The sequence below is a fragment of the Tamandua tetradactyla genome, chromosome 4, assembly GCF_023851605.1.
Source record: "Tamandua tetradactyla isolate mTamTet1 chromosome 4, mTamTet1.pri, whole genome shotgun sequence".
NCBI classification, from domain to species: domain Eukaryota; kingdom Metazoa; phylum Chordata; class Mammalia; order Pilosa; family Myrmecophagidae; genus Tamandua; species Tamandua tetradactyla.
The window spans coordinates 14,838,881-14,858,614 of record NC_135330.1 but is presented as its reverse complement, the minus strand read 5'-3'; the positions used below and the strand labels follow the sequence as shown (position 1 = coordinate 14,858,614).

General features: G+C 37.9%; 1 protein-coding gene across 5 annotated transcripts in view; it reads right to left on the bottom strand.

The window, feature by feature from the left end:
- The window catches only part of ATF6 (activating transcription factor 6), a 276,390-nt gene that overhangs the window by 254,384 nt on the left and 2,272 nt on the right, over positions 1-19,734 (bottom strand). For 4 of the 5 annotated variants that reach the window (XM_077156699.1, XM_077156700.1, XM_077156703.1 and 1 more), the window contains exons 2-4: positions 11,000-11,073; positions 3,994-4,081; positions 1,804-1,913 (exon numbers count right to left, since the gene is read on the bottom strand). In XM_077156699.1, coding sequence (XP_077012814.1) covers positions 1,804-1,913; positions 3,994-4,081; positions 11,000-11,073 — 272 coding nt within the window. The remainder of the gene's footprint in view (positions 1-1,803; positions 1,914-3,993; positions 4,082-10,999; positions 11,074-19,734) is intronic. The other variant, XM_077156701.1, reaches the window with a different exon arrangement.

Sequence of the window (19,734 nt, the reverse complement as noted above, 5' to 3'; positions counted from 1 at the left end):
CCACTAGTGACAATCAGAGAAAAGCATTGGAAAGAAAGTGATTTTGAACTGCATCTTAAAAAATGAGGAGAAGTTTCCAAGTGAAGGAAAAATGGGGCTATTTCAGAGAAAAGGAAGACCACACAAAAACCTAAAAATGTAAGAGCAGAAATCTCACTGTTATGGCTTATTGCTAGTGTTTGGAACAGTGCCTGAGACAGTTGCTAAAGGTATAAAGTTTAGAAATTCTTTAGCAGAAGCTCTCACAAAGCTAAAGATAAGGGGAATGTGTTTTTAAGGTGGAAAAGGACAGCAAGAAACAAGACTAGAAAGGTAAGCAGAGGCCAGATCATGCAGGGTATAGTACATTAGGAATTTGAATTTCATCCGTGTAAGGGATAGGAAGTCATTAAAAAGTTTTAAAAAGAAAAAAAAAAAGGACTGACAGAGTGAAAATTGTGATTATGGCAGATCTCTCTTTTAGAAGACACCTCTGCTAAGGACTGGGAAGTGGGGAGGCAGAGAGTCCATTTAAAATCCTATAACTTAATCCAGGTGAGATGATGACAGCCTGCAGGGTAAAATGAAGAATCCTAAAGCTATTATTAAGTTAATGGAATCACCAGGATTTAGTAACAGACCAGATAAAGAAATGGAAGGAATGAAGATATCTCAGTTTATGGCAGAATAATATACTGGAAAGTTCATTTGAACTTTTCTTCTTATATTTTTCCCTTTCCCCGTTCCAAAAGTACCTAAATTCTGCTAAGTTACTGGCCTCCGGGAAGAGAGCAGAAACATTCTTAAGGAAGGAGCTACCAGGCTTCGCCCATTCAAGAGTATAATATAAATGAGCCAAAGACGGCTCTGTGAAGTGGCCCTGTGTGTTGTTTACTTCTTTAAAACAGCCTAGGTCCACTAGCAAGTCTGCTGGTGCTAAACTCATATTCTTACACATCCACCTGTTTTAAAAATGGTCCAAATAAACCATTTTTTAGCCATTTAGAGTTAGCCTACTAGGTATTCCTCATGAAACTCTTCTCTCAACGGAGAAGACCTTGCATTTATAAGGCCCCACACTGCATCAGCCCCACAGAGCTCTGAGGACCAGAGGCTCCCCCTGTGCTGACCCTGTACCCTCATCTAAACATGTAAGCACTGCCCACCCTTCCTTTCTTCTCTCCCCAAAGAGTTTGGGGGTTTCCCCTTGCCCAGCTTCCCTCCCCCTGGTGGCTCTTTGTCTTCTGGAAGGTGTCCTGCTGTGAGGGACTTCCCCTCTTATGCAAACCTTTCAAAACATCATTACAATAAATATCTTGTGTGTTACTGCCATCTAGTAGTCAAATCTTTTTCTTGGACAACTCTGAAATCACTGAATTTGAATTCTCTACAAAGGGATTGTGCATGGCAATCCTGAATTGAAAAGGCTGATCTCGGTTCAATGGTGCAGGAGTTACAAAAACAGACCATCTTACATTCTTCCATGTCCTCAAAGAATGTATATTCTATTAGGAAGGATGGCAAGGGGGCAGACAATAAGACAATAAACCAGAAAATACTGGATACTAGTAAAGTGTGATGAAACAGAACAGAATGCATTTTTGAAGGCAAGAGGGAGGGGAAAGAGGGAAAAGTCAAAAAGACTAGAAACTTTGTACTTCCCACAAGGCCCTTTCTCTAGGCTCAATTTTCTGAAAATAAATGAGATGATAACTCTAAAGTACCTGGCTGATAGTAAGCACTTAATAAATATTAACTTCCCCCACATACATACTTCCTAAAAAACACTATAATCAAAATTATTTTAAAATACTGGTTACTTACAGGAACATGCTGAGTTGAAGAGTAAGAGTCTACTGACTGAGGGGATGAAACTGAACAACTTGAGGAGGCTGGAGAAAGCGGTGGCTGAAGTTCTGCTTTAATATCTTTAACTGAAAAAAATGAAGTAAAAATTTTCCCACTAGACAATATAAATGCAGATTAAAATGAACAAGAAGGTAAATCTACTCTTAAAATTTAGTCAAGATTAATATTGCTCCATTATTTGTTACAAGGTACTGCATTAACACAAAATGGTAATAGGGAAAAGTGTGTGTGTGAGTGAGGAACTCTACTTTCTGCATGATTCTTCTGTAACACTACAACTGCTTTAATAAAAAAATTTCATTCAAATATGGAAGCTAAAGTCACCAAAACATATCATTAGGTGAAAAATTCAAGATGCTTAACATTGTACATAGAATGCTTCCATCTGTGTAATAAATTATATATGTTTATATGCATGTACATGCGTATATCTGCACTGATTCCGTGGAAGGATAAACATAAGAAACCGGTAACAGTGGTTGCCTTTGGAAAGTAGAATTTGTTGGCTGAGGAGCAAGGGGGGAAAGAGATATTTTTCTATTCTATAGATGTTTGTACCTTTTTCATATTATACTATATGCAAAAAAAAAAGATTCAACAAATTTTTAAAAATAAAAAAAGAATTCTTTTGAAAGCATTTCTGACAGTATAATTAAAACTCATAAAAATGTTCATATCTTTTGAACTATTAAAAAAGTTTACTCAATAAAAATTTACTGAGCAACTGTGTACCAGGCAGTGGTCCCAAGTGTCAAAAACTAACAGGGAATGGGGTATATATAAGAGAACAATTTCTACAGCAGACTGTGTTTTCCAAAGTCAGCTGCAAAATATCTACTATCTCTCATGATCCATGATGTGACTTTTACCACTTCTGGATCAAGAAGGAATATTTACTCCCCTTCACCTTAAATCTGGGTGGGCTTGTGACTCCTTCAGTCAACACAATATTAAATTGGCAATGTGTGAATTCCAGGCTGGCTCACATTAAGCAATGCAGCGTCAAGCATGCTCATAAAGTCCAACTACCCTGAGAATACTATGCTGTGAGGAAACCAAGCTTCATAGAGAGGCCAAGAGACAACTGCGGTTGTCAGTCCTAGTCTTCAAAACATTCCAGCCCAGTGCCAAACATGGAAGTGAAGAAATCTCAAGATGATTCTAGCCCTAAACGTCAAGTCACCTCTAGCCATCAAGAAATCTTCCCAGTTGAAGTCTGGATATCATGGAGAGACAAGATCTCTGATGCACCCTGTCCAAACTCCTGACCTATAAATTCCATGAGCATAATAAAATGATTACTCTTTTAAGCCACTAAAGTTTACAGTAGTTTGTTACACAAAAATAGTTACCAGTACACTGACCTGTGGAGCCCACATTTTATGGGAAGAGCAAAGCAACAAGCAAGACAATATATAAATTGAAGGAGAATATGAAGTGCAGGGTTGGGGAGGTTTGCAATTTAGATGGTGAAAGAGCTAGTATTTAACCATTGTCTCACAACTCCAAATTTACTTCCGATAGTCTGTGATGCAAATTATTAATACATTTCCCGCCTAGCTTCCTTTTAGGTTCTGTCAGTAGGGGATACTAGAAGGATGCTAGAAGGTAGGTGAAAGAGAGAAGGGCTTTCTTCATTCTCCTGTCAGCTTCACCTCAGCAGCAGTTTGTCCAAGGTTCCAGCTTCTTTCAACACACCCAAACCACACCTCAGCAGGCCCTCCTTAAAGCTACTAGCATTAGCCAGGCACTATCTCCTCCTCAGAAGTTTGTGTGTCACATACATGGGACTTTCCTCCGAGCTCCTGGCTTCTGGTAACCCAAGCTTCCTTCCTCTGATCATGCAACACTATCTGGTTCCCAAATAGGTAAATCTCTTAAAGAGATACTACTTATACTTTAAAATCAGCAGCTCTATTTCTGATATGACGTTTTTAGTCATTCATTATGCTACTGAAATACAACTATGAGTCTTTACATCCATTTTGGTCAGAAATTTACTTATATACTATAAGGATACCTAGTCCCCAGAAGCTTTTAACCTACCAAAGTAACCAAATAATCCCTCCTAATTTTGAGTATTACCAAGCTGCAAAAATATAAATGAATCCATTTAAAACTTTTACCAATGAAACACGTCATTACCTGTACAGAATTGGTTGTTGATATTCCAAATGTCTGAGTCCCAAGGCATCAAATCCAAATCAAAATCAAGATTATCAAAATTGGTTTCCTATAGGTTTCAAATCAACAAAAGAATATTAGTAGAATAAAATAAATAAATCTTGAAATCAAACACAACTTTCCATAAATAAAATAATTGCTATTACCCAACCCAGTAAAAAGAATTTTTAAAACAACCAGTTCATTTTGAGAATGTATCTTAGGTAGTTTAGTGATAAACCAATTCAATTATTTGGAACACAGCAGCGACAACTAGGAATGAAGAAATGGGTTCAACACCTTTAAGATTTAGTCAGCTTCATTATTTTCTTTTGGCAACTTACCACAAGAGTCACAAAATGTGTGTCCTAAGGGTGAACAAGCAAAATAAGTTTTCCCATCACCATTAAGAAAAACAAGTAAAAACAAATGCCTATTCATAACATCTGTATATAGAATGGAAAGAATACAGATGCATCTAAAAGACATGCAGGAATCATAAAGAGACTTTAACGGAACCTTCAAATATGCCAAAATATTAAAAATGGTTATGAGAGAAGGAAAAGATCCATGAGAATATGGGTAATTTTCTTCTTTTGTCTACTCTTCTGTATTTTTCAAATTTCTAAAATAAACAGATATTATTTTTATTAATAATCTTTTTTAATCATAGAAGATAAAACTTAGTGTCTCAAACAAGGGTCAACAAATTTAGTGGAAGGGGGAGTTCCGGGTCAAGATGGCGGCTTAACAACGTGCGCATTTTAGTTCGTCCTCCAGAACAACTATTAAATAACCAGAAAAAGTACAGAACAGCTCCTGGGGCCACGTCAGTGACCAGACACACAGTGTACCCCAGTCTGGAACAGCTGGACCGGCTGCAAGCACCCCCCCGAACCGTGTTCCCAAAGCTGCGGTGGCCAGCACCCCTCCCCCACAGGCCACTTCCCAGAGGGGAAAGGAAAGGACTTCACCAGCAGCAGGGACTGGGCACAATCAAACGCCAATTGTGGAACTAATTAACAAATTCTGACTACTAAAAATGGGCCCACAGCTTAGGTGAAACTGATCAAAGCGGAGGTTGTTCATTTTTGCCCTGGCACCAAGGGGGCAGGACTGACAGAAAAAGGGGGAAAAAAAAGAAGGAAACAGAGGTTTTTGTGGCTGTGTATCTACAAAGGCTTGATTGCCTCTGGATGCAGTGGCAGAACTTTTCAGGCTGCAACTGCCCCAGGCATAGGCAGAAGTGAGCTCTTTTGGCGGCTTGTCTGGAGGCTATGCCTTCCCCAGGGGAGGGGTGAAGCCCCACCTAGGTGGAATCCCTCCATCAAGGAATTCAGACACCAGGGCTTGGTAATTTGAAGCCATTAAAACCAGCCTACAACCTCTCCTCTGTCTCCACCACGCCCCCAGCAGGGAGAGTCTGCCAAAGTTAAAGGTACTGCATCATCTTATGCTGGTGGGACCTGCAGTCAGACAAGCACCACACACAGGGCAGGATAAGAAAAACAGAGTCCAGAGACTTCACAGGAAAGGCTTTCAACCTGCTGGGTCTCACCCTCAGGGAAAACTGACGCAGGTGACTCTTTCCTCCTGATAGGAGGCCAGTTTGGTCTGGGAAAATTTGGCTGGGGTATATAATATCTAAGTAGATCCTCCTAAGTGTGTGTGTGTTGGGGGGAAGGCACCACACAAGCAGGGCAAGAAACAAGAAAGCAAGAACTGAAAAATTCTCCTCTGTTAAACAAAACTTAACCTAAAGGTCCAGATAAAGCTGAACTGAATGTCAAAGAACAGATAGACAACAAATTCATCCAGCAAAAAACCCTAGGTAAAAGAAGTGAAAGCAATCTCCAGAATAAACTAATTAAGGTAATTAAATGCCTAGATGCCAGCAAAAAATAACAAATCACACTAGGAAAATTGAAGATATGGCCCAGTCAAAGGAACCAACAATTCAAATGACATACAGGAGCTGAAACAATTAATTCAGAATGCACGAACAGACATGGAAAACCTCATCAAAAACCAAATCAATGAACTGAGGGAAGATATAAAGAAGGCAAGGAAAGAACAAAAAGAAGAAACTGAAAGTCTGAAAAAACAAATCACAGAACTTATGGGAATGAAAGACACAGTAGAAGAGATGAAAAAAACAATGAAAACCTACAATGGTAGATTTCAAGAGACAGAACATAGGATTTCAAAACTGGAGGACGGAACATCTGAAATCCGACAAGAAACAGAAACTGCAGGGAAAAAAAAGGAAAAATATGAGCAGGGACTCAGGGAATTGAAAGACAATATGAAGTGCACGAATATACATGTTGTGGGTGTCCCAGAAGGAGAAGAGAAGGGAAAAGGAGGAGAAAAACTAATGGAGGAAATTATCACTGAAAATTTCCCAACTCTTAGGAGAGACTTAAAATTACAGATCCAAGAAGTGCAGCATACCCCAAAGAGAATAGATCCAAATGGACGTACTCAAGACATTTAATAATCAGAATGTCAGAGGTCAAAGAGAAAGAGAGGATCTTGAAAGCAGCAAGAGAAAAGCAATCCATCACATACAAGGGAAGCCCAATAAGACTATGCACAGATCTCTCAGCAGAAACCATGGAGGCAAGAAGAGAGTGGGATAATATATTTATATTATTAAAAGAGAAAAACTGCCAACCAAGAATTTTATATCCAGCAAAACTGTCCTTCAAAAATGAGGGAGAAATTAAAACATTTTCAGACAAAAAATCACTGAGAGAATTTGTGACCAAGAGACCAGCTCTTCAAGAAATACTAAAGGGAACACTAGAGACAGATACAAAGACAGAAGAGAGAGGTGTGGAGAAGAGTGTAGAAAGGAAGACTAAGAGTAAAGGTAAAAAGAAGGAAAATTAGATATGACATATAAAATCCAGAAGGCAAAATAGTAGAAGAAAGTACTACCCATGCAGTAATAACACTGAATGTTAATGGATTAAACTCTCCAATCAAAAGACGTAGTCTGGCAGAATGGATTAAAAAACAGAACCCATCTATATGCTGCCTCTACTCAAAGGACACGAGGCCAAGGACACAAATGGACATTTACACACCAATGTTTATAGCAGCATTATTAACAATTACCAAGAGATGGTAACAGCCAAAATGTCCATCAACAGACAGTTGACTAAACAATCTGTGACATTTACATAAGATGGAATATTATGCAACTGTAAGACAGAATAAAGTTATGAAGTATGTAACAACATGAATGGACCTTAAGGACATTATGTTGAGTGTGATTAGCCAGAAACAAAAGGACAAATACTGTATGGTCTCACTGATATGAACTGGCATTAGTGAATAAACTTGGAATATTTCCTTGGTAACAGAGACCATCAGGAGATAGAAATAGGGTGAGATATTGGGTAATTGGAGCTGAAGGGATACAGATTGTGCAACAGGACTGAATATAAAAACTCAGAAATGGACAGCACAATACTACCTAACTGTAATGTAATTATGTTAAAACACTGAATGAAACTGCATGTGAGAATGACAGAGGGAGGAGGGCTGGGGACATAAATGAAATCAGAAAGAAAGATAGATGGTAAAGATCAAGATGATATAATCTAGGAATGCCTAGAGTGTATAATAATAGTGAAATGTACAATGTACAAATTTTAAAAATATTTTTGCATGAGGAAGAACAAAGGAATATCATTATTGCAGGGTGTTGAAAATAGATGGGAATTAATACTTTAAAATGTCACCTTATGTGTGAGACTAAAGCAAAAAACGTTTATTTGTTACAAAATTTATATTTTGACTAGAGCATTTCCTAATATAACTCATGTAGATAGTCTGATTGAATGTCATAAGTACTTGGAATCTCAGGTAGGACATGAGATTTTGTTGGTTTGCCCAGAGTCATGCCCTGATGAATCCCAGAGTGAATGATCAGTGACTGGAAAAGTATTTGCAAGCCCCCTTCAGGGAATGGTGAGAGTGGGGAGAAATTCAACTTCCCCAAGTTGAATTCTTGATATTCTCACAAGCAGTGTGGACAACCAAAACTACAGGCAGAGCCTCCAATCTTGGGGTTTGTTCATATGAAACTTAACCTCACAAAGGATAGGTCAAGTCTACTTAAAATTTAAGCCTAAGAGTCACCCACAAGGGAGCCTCTTTTGTTGCTCAGATGTGGCCTCTCTCTCCAGCCAACATGACAAGCAGTCTCACCACCCTCCCCTTCTCTGCGTGGGACATGACTCCCAGGGATGTGGACCTTCCTGGCAACGTGGGACAGAGATCCTGGAATGAGCTGAGACTCAGCATCAAGGGACTGAGAAAAACCCTAGAATGAGCTGAGAATTAACATCAAGGGATTGAGAGAACCTTCTCGACCAAAGGGGGAAGAGTAAAATGAGACTAAATGTCAATGGCTGAGAGATTCCAAACAGAGTTGAGAGGTTATCCTGGAGGTTACTCTTATGCATTAAGTAGATATCACCTTGTTGTTTAAGATGTAGCGGAGAGGCTGGAGGGAACTGCCTGAAAATGTGGAGCTGTGTTCCAGTAGCTATGTTTCTTGATGATGATTGAACAATGATATAGCTTTCACAATGAGACTCTGTGAATGTGAAAACCTTGTGTCTGATGCTCCTTTTAGCTACTATATCAACAGAAGAGTAGAACATATGGAATAAAAATAAATAATACGGGGAACAAATGTTAAAATAAATTTAGTTTGAAATGCTAGTGGTAAATGAAAGCAAGGGGTAAGGGGTATGGTATGTATAATCTTTTTTTTTTCTCTGTTATCATTTTATTTCTTTTTCTGTTATCTTTTTATTTCTTTTTCTAAATCAATGCAAATGTTCTAAGAAATGATGAATATGCAACTATATGATGATATTAAGAATTACTGATTGTATATGTAGAATGAAATGATATCCTAATGTTTTCTTTGTTAATTTTTTTTAATTAATAAAAAAAGTTAAAAAAAATTTATTGGAGGGTCTCCATTAGCTCCTTTTCATCTAAGTGATAATTTTTATACCTAAAGATAAGCATATTTTGGATTCTCTGCATCACCCCCTTATATTATATAAACATATAAGGAACTACCACATGGTTTCAGAGCCTTCATGTGAGTGTGAGATCAAGATGGTACCAAACGGTACTGTTTTAAAGTCTTTGGGTTTATAAGAGAGAAGAACAGAAGTAAACTTAATATATAAACAATGCAATTAAATAAAAATGCAATCAAGATTAACTTAATGTGTCAGATAATAAAACAGCAACAAAAAAGCAAAGATCAAGTTAGCAATTATTGATCATTTGTTAATAATTTCTAGAATAATATAATCATTTCAAAATGTCTACTATGTGGTTTATTTTTATTGATAAGTGCCAACAAAGAAGTCCAGGAGAAGGAAAATTATGTACTTACCATATCATTCCTAATTGAATAAAGATTTTCTTTATAAAAAGAATATGTGGACATTCACACGAAATAAAAAGCTATTTAAGTAATAAAAGAACCCATTTTAAATCAATCTCCATCACTTTTTTTTTTATTGGAAGCTATACACCAAAAAATACTTTCAACAACAAAAAAATCTTTAAGCTTTCTTAGTCTGAGTAAAGTTAGCAGTGATGCTTGCCTGAGTGCTAGCAATATTTTTTAATATGCGGACATGGCCTGCTTCAAGGATCCATCTGACTCAATCATCAGCCAAAAAAGTCACACAACTTTACAGCATAAAAATTTCATCTAGTTCGAAATCTAACAGGCCCATTGCATGTAAAGTGAAACATTCTGGCACTTATATACTCTACCTATTCAATAACTAACAGGAAATTTTACCACTGTGTGGAAGAGTGACACAATGTCAAATCTAAAAAGGGCTCTCAGAGATCATCCAATCAATTCTTTCATTTTAAAACAGAAAAACTAAGGAACTGAAATGCCAAGTGGTTTTGTATAGTAACACAAAAGATGTTAGGTTGTCCAATAAGAACTATATTTACTTGAATCTTTCAAATTTACCATACCATCTCTTGATGGTTTAAGGCTCTATCGAGTATGAAAATATATCAATTACTTAGGCAACCAAACTATCTCAAACCAATTTATTTAATCAACAGACCACATTCTAATGCATCTTACATATTAAATAAAACCATTAAAATCTCATGCACTGATATAAAAAGATTTCATGTGTTTTACTCTATTCTATTGAGTCACAGTAAAAGAACTGCTAAATCATTCTTTGAAGATGGTCTGAAAAATCACTTAGCAAACACTACATATTTTTATACTCAGGGTAACAGAGCTTTAAAATGATAAAAGTGATAAATATTCAACATAACTGATGTTCATATAAAATCACTGCTTATCTGAATTACTTCCCAAGTAAAACAGCACCTCATTCATTAAAGAATAAGACAAAATAAGAGTTCTACAGGCCAAACAGCTTCATTTGTATTAATCAAGGAAAAAAAAGAAAAATTTATGGTATTTTTGAGAACTCAAAAGAGTTATAATAATAGCTTTTAAACAGGCTTCTAGCCACCAAAAGCAGAAAGTAGGGACAAATCTAATTTTCAGAGCTTTCTATACTAAGGATACATAACTTTTAAAAAGAAAGATGTAAGTTCTATTTAACTGGGTCCATATCTCCTCTTCCTTCCTCACACACACCCCTTAACACAACACTTTTTCCCTTAAGCAGCAAAATGTCTGAAAAAGACAAGTAAGTAGGAAGTTAAGCAACTTTTCCAAGGTCATCCACTCCGGAGCCAAAGTCAATCTGTCTCATACCAAGACCAATGCAATTTCTACAATCCTATATTTACTGACTATAAAATAGATATCAACGTTCATATTTAACAGTAAAAGTTGTTAAAACTTAAATCTGTTGTCCTGAAATCTTTTTTGCAATAATTAGAAACAAGATTAATTGTCACATTATTCAGTATTTCTCTGCTACTAAATACTTACATAAGCTTCACTTACTGCATCCAGTCGTAACTCAGTGTCCATAATATAACCAAGTTCAGCAAATAAGGCAGAATCTTTGGACAGAAGAAAACAATAATGATCAACTGTTATTTCAGTGTTTTGACAAAACAATCAGCACTGTATCCTATGGCAACTCTTAGCATTTCTCATTAGCCATTATTATTATTGATAATTCTAACAGTGTGTTTGGCAACCAAATCATACCTGATTTCTAATTGATGTATTGGTTTTTACATAATTTTTATCTTGTGAACTAAACACTTCTACCGGGGATTAAAAAACAGGTTTCATATATATACCATGCTGGACTAATTAGTAGTGACTTTCTGGAACATTAATGAAAAGACTCCTGAGGTTACATCTAAGTTCAGCAGAAAAAGTAATATGGTTGATCAGCAGTTGTGACAGGAGGGGACTATCCATACCTTAAGTTAAGGGTACCACAAATTTTCTATCTAATCAATAAAGAACTCACTCACCTAAACTATGAACTACATTACAGCAAATCTAACTGTATCTGTTTCCTAAAGAAGTTTCACTATAAAATAAGAAATATATAGACGCAGAAAATATTCTTCAATAGACTGGACTGAACACCTTTTGTAGAGCAAGGTCACAAAGGTAACAAGGCCAAAAATGCTGCTTACTGTAAATCTGCAAAGTTTCTATTTTTTCTAACACTTTTAGAACTTTAGGAACTTTGAAGCATTCTCTGAATTTAGCCTCTCTTTTGAGCTGCCTAGCTATTATCAAGGCACTGAAACTGCCCTGGTGATTTCCACACCCCACATGAATAGAAACTACCCTGCCATTCTATTATTAACTTGGCCAATGACAGATACATTTCTCCAACCTAAATCAAAATAGTACACAGCAAAAAAATTTATATGTATCATTAATGGCATGTCATTCGTACAACTATCAGGAAACGACTACCTTAAATTCAGCTGCAAAACCAAAAAAAAAATAAATAAATAACAAAACATGTTAGTGGATAACTGTGGCTATGTACCTTATTTATAGGCTGAAACTCCTTGAAAAAGTTCTCCAAACAAGTATCTCTCATTCCATTCCTCTCATTCTTTCTTGAACCTTTTCCAATCAAGCTCTCCCAACACATAACACTGCAATCAATGTCTCTAATGACCTCCACATTGTGAAATTCAATGGTAAATACACAGTTTTCATCTTATTTGACCTGTCAGCAGTATTTGGCACAGTTGATCCTTTCATATCAATTGAATTGTATTCTTCACTTAGCTTCCAAAATACCCCACTTGCCAACTTTTCCTCCCACCTCACCAGCTGATCCTACCCTGTTGGCTCCTTCTCATCTCCCTAATACTAAATTGTCCCTGGGTTCAGCAAAAACTTTTCAATCTATTTTCACTCCCTTTGTATCTCAGCTGAGCTCACAGCTTTTAAAAGCATCTATGTGCCATAGATTCCCAAATACACTTCTCCAAACCACATCTCAGAATGGTATGCACACACACTCTACTCCTCCCTGACTGACAGACAGTCACATCTCAATAAAAGGATTTGGCTGTATTGGGTGCCTGGTCACCAGGGCTGCTGTAAACTCCAACAAAGTACAGGTTGTTGCCATCAATGACCCTTTCATTGACCTCAACCACATGGTCTAAATGTTCCAAAATGATTCCACTCATAGAAGTTCAAAGGCACAAACAAGGTTGAGAACAGGAAGCTTATCATCAATGGGAATCCTGTTACTATCTTCCAGGAGCAAGATCCCACCAACATCAAATGGGGTGATGCTGGTTCTGAAGATGCTGTGGAGCCCACTGATGTCTTCATGACCCTGGAGAAGGCTAGGGTTCACCTGGAGGGTGGCACCAAAAGAGTCATCATCTCTGCCCCATTAGCCAATGCCCCATGTTTGTGATGGGCATGAACCTTGAGAAGTATTACAACTCCTTCAAGATTATTACAATGCTTCCTACACCACCAACTGCCTGGCCTCCTGACCAAGGTCATCCATGACAACTCTGGCCTCGTAGAGGGTATCATGACCACCATCCATGCCATCACTGCCACCCAGACTGTGGATGGTCCCTCAAGGAAAATGTGAGTTGACAGCGTGGAGCTGCCCAAACATCATCTCTGTATCTACTGGAGCAGTCAAGGCAGTGGGCAAGGTCATCCTGGAGCTGAATAGAAAGCTCACTGACATGGCCTTCCATTTCCCCACCCCCAATGAATGTGTCCATCCTGGATCTGATCTGCCGACTGAAGAAAGCAGCCAAATACGATGACATCAAGAAGGTAGTCAAGCAGGCATCAGAAAGCCCCCCAAAAGGGCACCCTGGCCTACACTGAAGACCAGGTTGTCTCTTACAACTTTAACAATGACATCCATTCCTCCACTTTTGACGTTGCGGCTGCCACTGCCCTCAACAACCACTTTGTCAAGCTCATTCCCTGGTATGACAATGAATGTGGCTATAGCAAAAGGTCAGTGGACTTTATGTCTACGTGGCCTCCAAGGAGTAAGAGCCTCCTGGACCACCAGCCCCAGCAACAGCATGAGCAGAAGAGACAGTCAGCTGCTGGGGAGTCCTAGCCCAACTCTATCCCCCAACATAGAGAATCACCCATCCTCCACAGCTTCCATCTCAGACTCCTGAAGAAGGGGAAGGGCTGAGAGCCGTACCTTGTCATATACCATCAATTAAGTACACCCAGCCAAAAAAAAAGATGCATGTATACAACCGAGTACTAGACATATACTCTTGGATGTCTAAAAAAGGCATCTCAAACTTATCTCATCTAAAGCTGAGCTCATGATCACCCCCCAAACCTCCTACTGCTTCATCCTTAACTCAGTTAATGGCAACTCCATTCTCTCAGTTGCTCAGGCCAAAAACCCTGGAGTCACTGTTTACTTCTCTTCCTCACTCTCCATATCCAATCCACTAGCAAATCCTGTCATATCTGTCTTCAAAGTATGTTAGGTGAGGGCATCCTTAGACCCAGGTGAGGGAGCAGTCAGCTTCCAAGGGCACACCAGAACTGAGGGAGAGGCAGACTGGGGCGGCTGAGGAGGGGGACTATCCTGAGCCTCAGGTTTGGCCCACTGATAGCTGAGAACCTCTCCAGGGGATGTGCATGCCCAGTGACAGCTGATGAGGGAGCTGCTGCAGGGCCCTTCCAGCCACGAGATCCTCACATCCTGCCCCTCTCTAGCACCTGCATTCTGAGAATAAAGGCAGCTGCCTTTTTACTCTGTTAAAAATGTATGTATATATCTGTAATGCAGCTTTCTGTTCCCTTCTTTCCCATTTTTCTTTTCCATCCCATTTTTTGTCTTCTGCCCTATATCTCCCAGCACAGAAATGTCAACCTCTGAGGAGGCAGAGCAACGAGCATGACAGGGTGTTGCACAATGTCATGTGTGGCATGGTACCAGGTGTCCAAAGAAGCAGGATGGTGCAAGAGAGAGAGCTGCCCAGTGGTGGGGGTGCCATGGCCCTAGCCATCAAGAAAATGGAGTGGTGGGAGAGGGCTCAGAGCGGCAGGTGGAAGAGGCAGCCTGAGTGGTTAGGAGAGCAATTACACTGAACAAATAAGTTAGCTGATTGAGGAAATGATTAAATATATTTAAAATAACTGAAGCCGGGTTTCTCATTATCTGAAATAGGATTTACAAATATAGAAAGGGAGAAGACCAAAAGAACCCTAACATGTAGAATTAAAATTGGAAGTATTAGTATGAACTCATATTTTAAAAATATATATACACATATTGATAGAGACATAGTTATAGATGTTGGCATATGTGCCTACACATACAAAGACTTACACTTCCTAGTTCTGTCTGCTGAGAGGTCTCAAAAGCAGTAACATTTTAGTAGCAATGAAAACACTGAGAGCTTAGATTTTTTTTTTTAAACATAACAACATACAAACACAAACATCCTTACGATATGATCATTCCATTCTTGGTGTATAGTTAATAACTCACAGGATCATCACATAGTTGTATATTCATCACTATGATCATTTCTCAGAACATTTGCATCAATTCAGAAAAAGAAATAAAAAGAAAAAAACTCACACATACCATACCCCTAATCCCTCCCTCTCATTGATTGCTATTATTTCCATCTACCCAATATATTTTAGCTTTTGCTTCCCCTTTTTGTTTCATACCCTTTATCACTCCCTTTCACTGATCACTAGCATTTCAATCTACTAAATTTATTTTAACATTTGTTCCCCCTATTATTTATTTATTTTTAATCCATTATGTTTTACTCATTTGTCCATAAGGTAGATAAAAGGAGCATCAGACACAAGGTTTTCACAATCACAAAGTCACACTGTGGAAGCTATATCATTATACAATCATCTTCAAGAAGCATGGCTACTGGAACACAGCTCTACATTTTGAGGCACTTGCCTCCAGCCTCCCCAATATACCTTAACTAAAAAGGTGATATCTATATAATGTGTAAGAATAACCTCCAGGATAATCTCTCAACTCTGTTTGAAATCTCTTAGCCACTGACACTTTATTTGTTTCATTTCACTCTTCCCCTTTTTGGTCTAGAAGGTCTTCACAATCCCTCAATGCTGAGTCCCAGCTCATTCTAGGATTTCTGTTCCACATTGCCAGGAAGGTCTAACCCCTGGAGTCATGTCCACATAGAGAGGGGGAGGGCAATGAGTTTGCCTGTCGTGTTGGCTGAGAGGGAGAGAGGTCACATCTGAGCAAAAAAAGAGGTTCTCTAGGGGTGATTCATAGGTCTAATTTTAAGTAGGTTTAGCCTGCCCTTTGTAGGAATAAGTTTCATATGAACAAACCCCAAAATTGAGGGCTCAAAGTGCCTAGATCTTTAGTTACTGAATACCGTCCTCAACTAAATGAAGTCCACCAAACAGCTCCTTCAAGAAATAGGTGATTCCAGAGTTGAGATCGGGAAAGTGCAAGATAAGCCTGAAAAATCATGTTGTGTCAGAAAGTAAAGAAATGCTCAGAAAGTAAAGAAATGATGGGAACATGTCAAAAGGACAAAGGAGCCAATTTGTCTGGACTCCCACTGGTCAAATATGGGAAAATCTGATCATCAAAATAAAATGAGAGTGTCAACTTACAACTGATTCAAATAGGAATCAATCAGTCCATAATGAAATACATATATACATATAAAGGGAAAGTTTTTTATCAAGCTCTAACACCAATTAATGAAATATAGAAGGAATGAAAGAAATAGACATTCACCATTTGGCAAACATTATAGTGGTAGCTGATATAGGCTGGGATTATCAATGTCTTCCTGCCTCTGCTCTTGCCCTGACTTCAGTCTATCTTCAAAAGAGCAAATAAAATTATCCTATTAAAAACATAAACCAGAATACATAACTCCTCTGCTCAAAACCCTCTAAAGGCTTTTCATTTCACTCAAAGTAAAGGCTAAAATCTTCAAGCAAACAAACAAATGAAAAACTTGACAACATACAACTGTTGAGCAAGGTTGTGGAAAAAAGACACTCTCATACTTTGTGCTGATGGGAGAGCAATATGGTCCAACTACTACGGAGGGCACTGGGCAATATCTAACAAAATTATACATGTATTTTCCCTTTGATTTAATAATCCCTCTTCTAGAAGGTTATCATGAAGATACACTTGCATAAACTGAAAAATACTTGGACAAAGTTATTCACTACAGTATTCTAAAAACAGCCAAATATTTGCAACAACGTCAAAGCTTGCTGAATAAGTAACAGCATATGCAAACAGTGGAGTTCAATGAAGCTATTAAAAAGAAAAGTGAGAAGGAACTCTGAATTGATAAGAGATGATTTATAGATTATATTAATTGAAAAAAATCAAGATGCAAAAATACATACATTATATTGGATGCTATATTTTGTATAAGAAAGAAGGATAAATAAGAATAATGGCATTTATTTCTTATTGCAGAAAGACAAATGGGAAAGATACACCAGAAAGTAACATATGACTAACTAAAGGGGGTGAGGGTATAAATTAGGGGGAGGAGTCAGAGATGGAAGTAAGACTTCTAAGTGTAACTTTTTAGACAGTTCTGACTACTGAACCATGTAAATGTTTTACACATTAAAAAACCAAGTTAAATAAAAAGAATTTAAAAGCAAATGTTAAAACTGAATACAAAAGATACTAGCTATATGTCAAATTGATAATACAACCATACTGAAAATCGAATTGAAGGAATTTCTGAATAAAGTATCCTATATAAGACAGAGTCTAAGGACAAAAGAAGTATAAAAATCCCTTGAACTGTACCTTGTAGGTTTGTTATTGGTGATGGTAATGGTGTAGTAACTATATTTGGGAGTATGCTATAAGATAGAACAAATAAGTAAATATACTGATGTTATTGGGAACCAGGAGTTTCACAGCAAGAGAAAAGAAATATAAGTACATAACAGGAGAAGGTAAGGAAGAACCATGCGGTGGTGGCTAGTATGAATTCATGCATTTTTTTAAAAAAAGCATTTCCTTAGGAGATACGTACATGCTGAAGATTTAGGGATGAAGCAATATCTGTAATATCATATTATGCGCAGCCTACTTTCATGTGGTGAAGGAAGGAAGTCTGGGTAATACTGAGAGACAAAGTGAGTGTGGCAGGATGTTAACAGTTGGTAAATCTACATGAGGGAAAGGCAGGTTATCACTGTATTGATCTTTCAACTATTCTGTAGTTTTGAGCACTTAAAGAAAACTAAAGAAAGGTTAATCAATTCATTTGTATATTTACAGAATATTCCAGAAGAATCCATGAAAAACTGGTGACACTAGTTACCTCTAAAGCACCTCTATATTATTGCTTTCTCCCTTTTCCTTTTCACCATTCCAGACTACTACTATTTAGATTTCCCTTAATAGAAGTAATATGATAGTTTTTAGTCTGCTCAGCAAACTTTCCTACCCACCCCCACCCTTGATCATTTACATATTCATTTATTCCTTATAAAATTTAGTAAGTTGAGAACTGGCCTCTGGATTTAGTGAAGTGGAAGTCAGTATTGGTGCTGACCTTAGAAAAAGCAGTTCCAGCAGAGAATGGTCAAACAAAAGCCTGACTACAGTGGGTTCAAAAGACAGTAAGAGAAGACAAACTGAAGTCAGTAGGTACCGACAAACCTTTGAAGGAATTCTGCTGTAAAATAAAGAAGAGAAATGTGCTGGTAGCTAGAGGAGAAGTAACATCTAAGGAACCCACACCAACACCATTAATTCCACCTCCCATGAGGAGAAGTAAAATGTTTGTTTGATGATGGGGATGATTTAGTAGAGACAGAAAAATGATGAGTAGGAAATAGACGGAAGAAAAACTTCAGAGATATATTTGAATAGGAGGGCTATAAAGCACAAATGGAAGGTATTGGCTGTAGCTAGAAGAAACAGGCTATTCATTCATGTCAATATAAGAGAAGGCATATATGAAGGAGGTGGGTAGATGGTGTTAGCGGGAGCTTGTGAAAGTTCTCTTCAGGTTGGAAGAATGATGGAGACTATGCCAGAGTTTTGAAGAAAGAAGAAGTCTTATAAGGTAATCATCAGAGTGAGAGACTGTGAGGACCAGCAAAACACAATGGGCCAGGCAAAAGGCCTAGTTCAGGTTAGTATCATGAATTTAAACCGAAACCAGTTAGCACGATGGAGTATCTTTTTCCATTAAACTACACAAGCATAAGCATGGAGTAAGGAAAGTTGGACTTAACCATGGTTGTAGTTTATCCAAGAGAGAATGTCAAAGTAAGAGAACAAGAATAATGAGGGTGTTAGCTAAGGAATAATTGCACTGATTGTACATGGAATTTAAGCTGGCTAAGGGGGAAATGATAACACAAAGGAAATAAAAGACAGCAAAAAAGTGGTCAAATATCAGCAGTGTTGAAGAACTGTTGGAATACTAAAGGGTGTGTGCTGGTAAGACAGGAGGTAGTAGTCAGAGTGAGATGTTTGAAACTGAGATTACATTATTGTTAATGACAAAGTTTATCACTTTGTCAGGACAGTAAATGGCTGAGACAGGGTAGAAGGAAAGATCCCTGGTGGAAAGGAGGCCCAGGAAATGAGAGGACAGGGTATTAGAAGGATCCCTTCTGAGGATACTGAAATCATCCAAGAATTATGACAAAAATAGCATTGGAGAAAGTGACAGTAAACTAGGAGCTTTTTTTTTTTTTTTCCAAAAGGAGAGAGGGGTATCTGAGGTATAGGGAGATGAAGACATATTTTGGTGTGTTTTTTGGGAGAAGGTGGAAAGGAGAATGCTCTGAAAGTCGTGAAGAACAAGGAACACCTTACCTCCACAGGCCCTGTGGTAAAAAGATTTGAGAATGAAAATAGCCACCACTCACCAATACTTTAGGGAAAGCACTGTCATCAGGGGAGAGCCAGGTTTTCATTAGAGCAAGAAGGTGAAGGGAAATGACTTTTGCAAAAAAGCAAGTGGGGATGGGGGTGGGACAGTGTACAAGAGAGCAAGAAGAATAGAGAAACATATATACAGCGGTTCCCATTAGCTTTAAAATATCTTATCAAGGCGCTTACAAAATCCTTTACAATGAATTTCTTTTTATTAACTCTTTCATTTCTGTAAATGAGGGGTGGATAAACTACAGCCTGTTGCCTATTACTGTACAGATCAGGAGCTAAAAATGTTTTTATATTTTTAATGGCTGGGGAAACG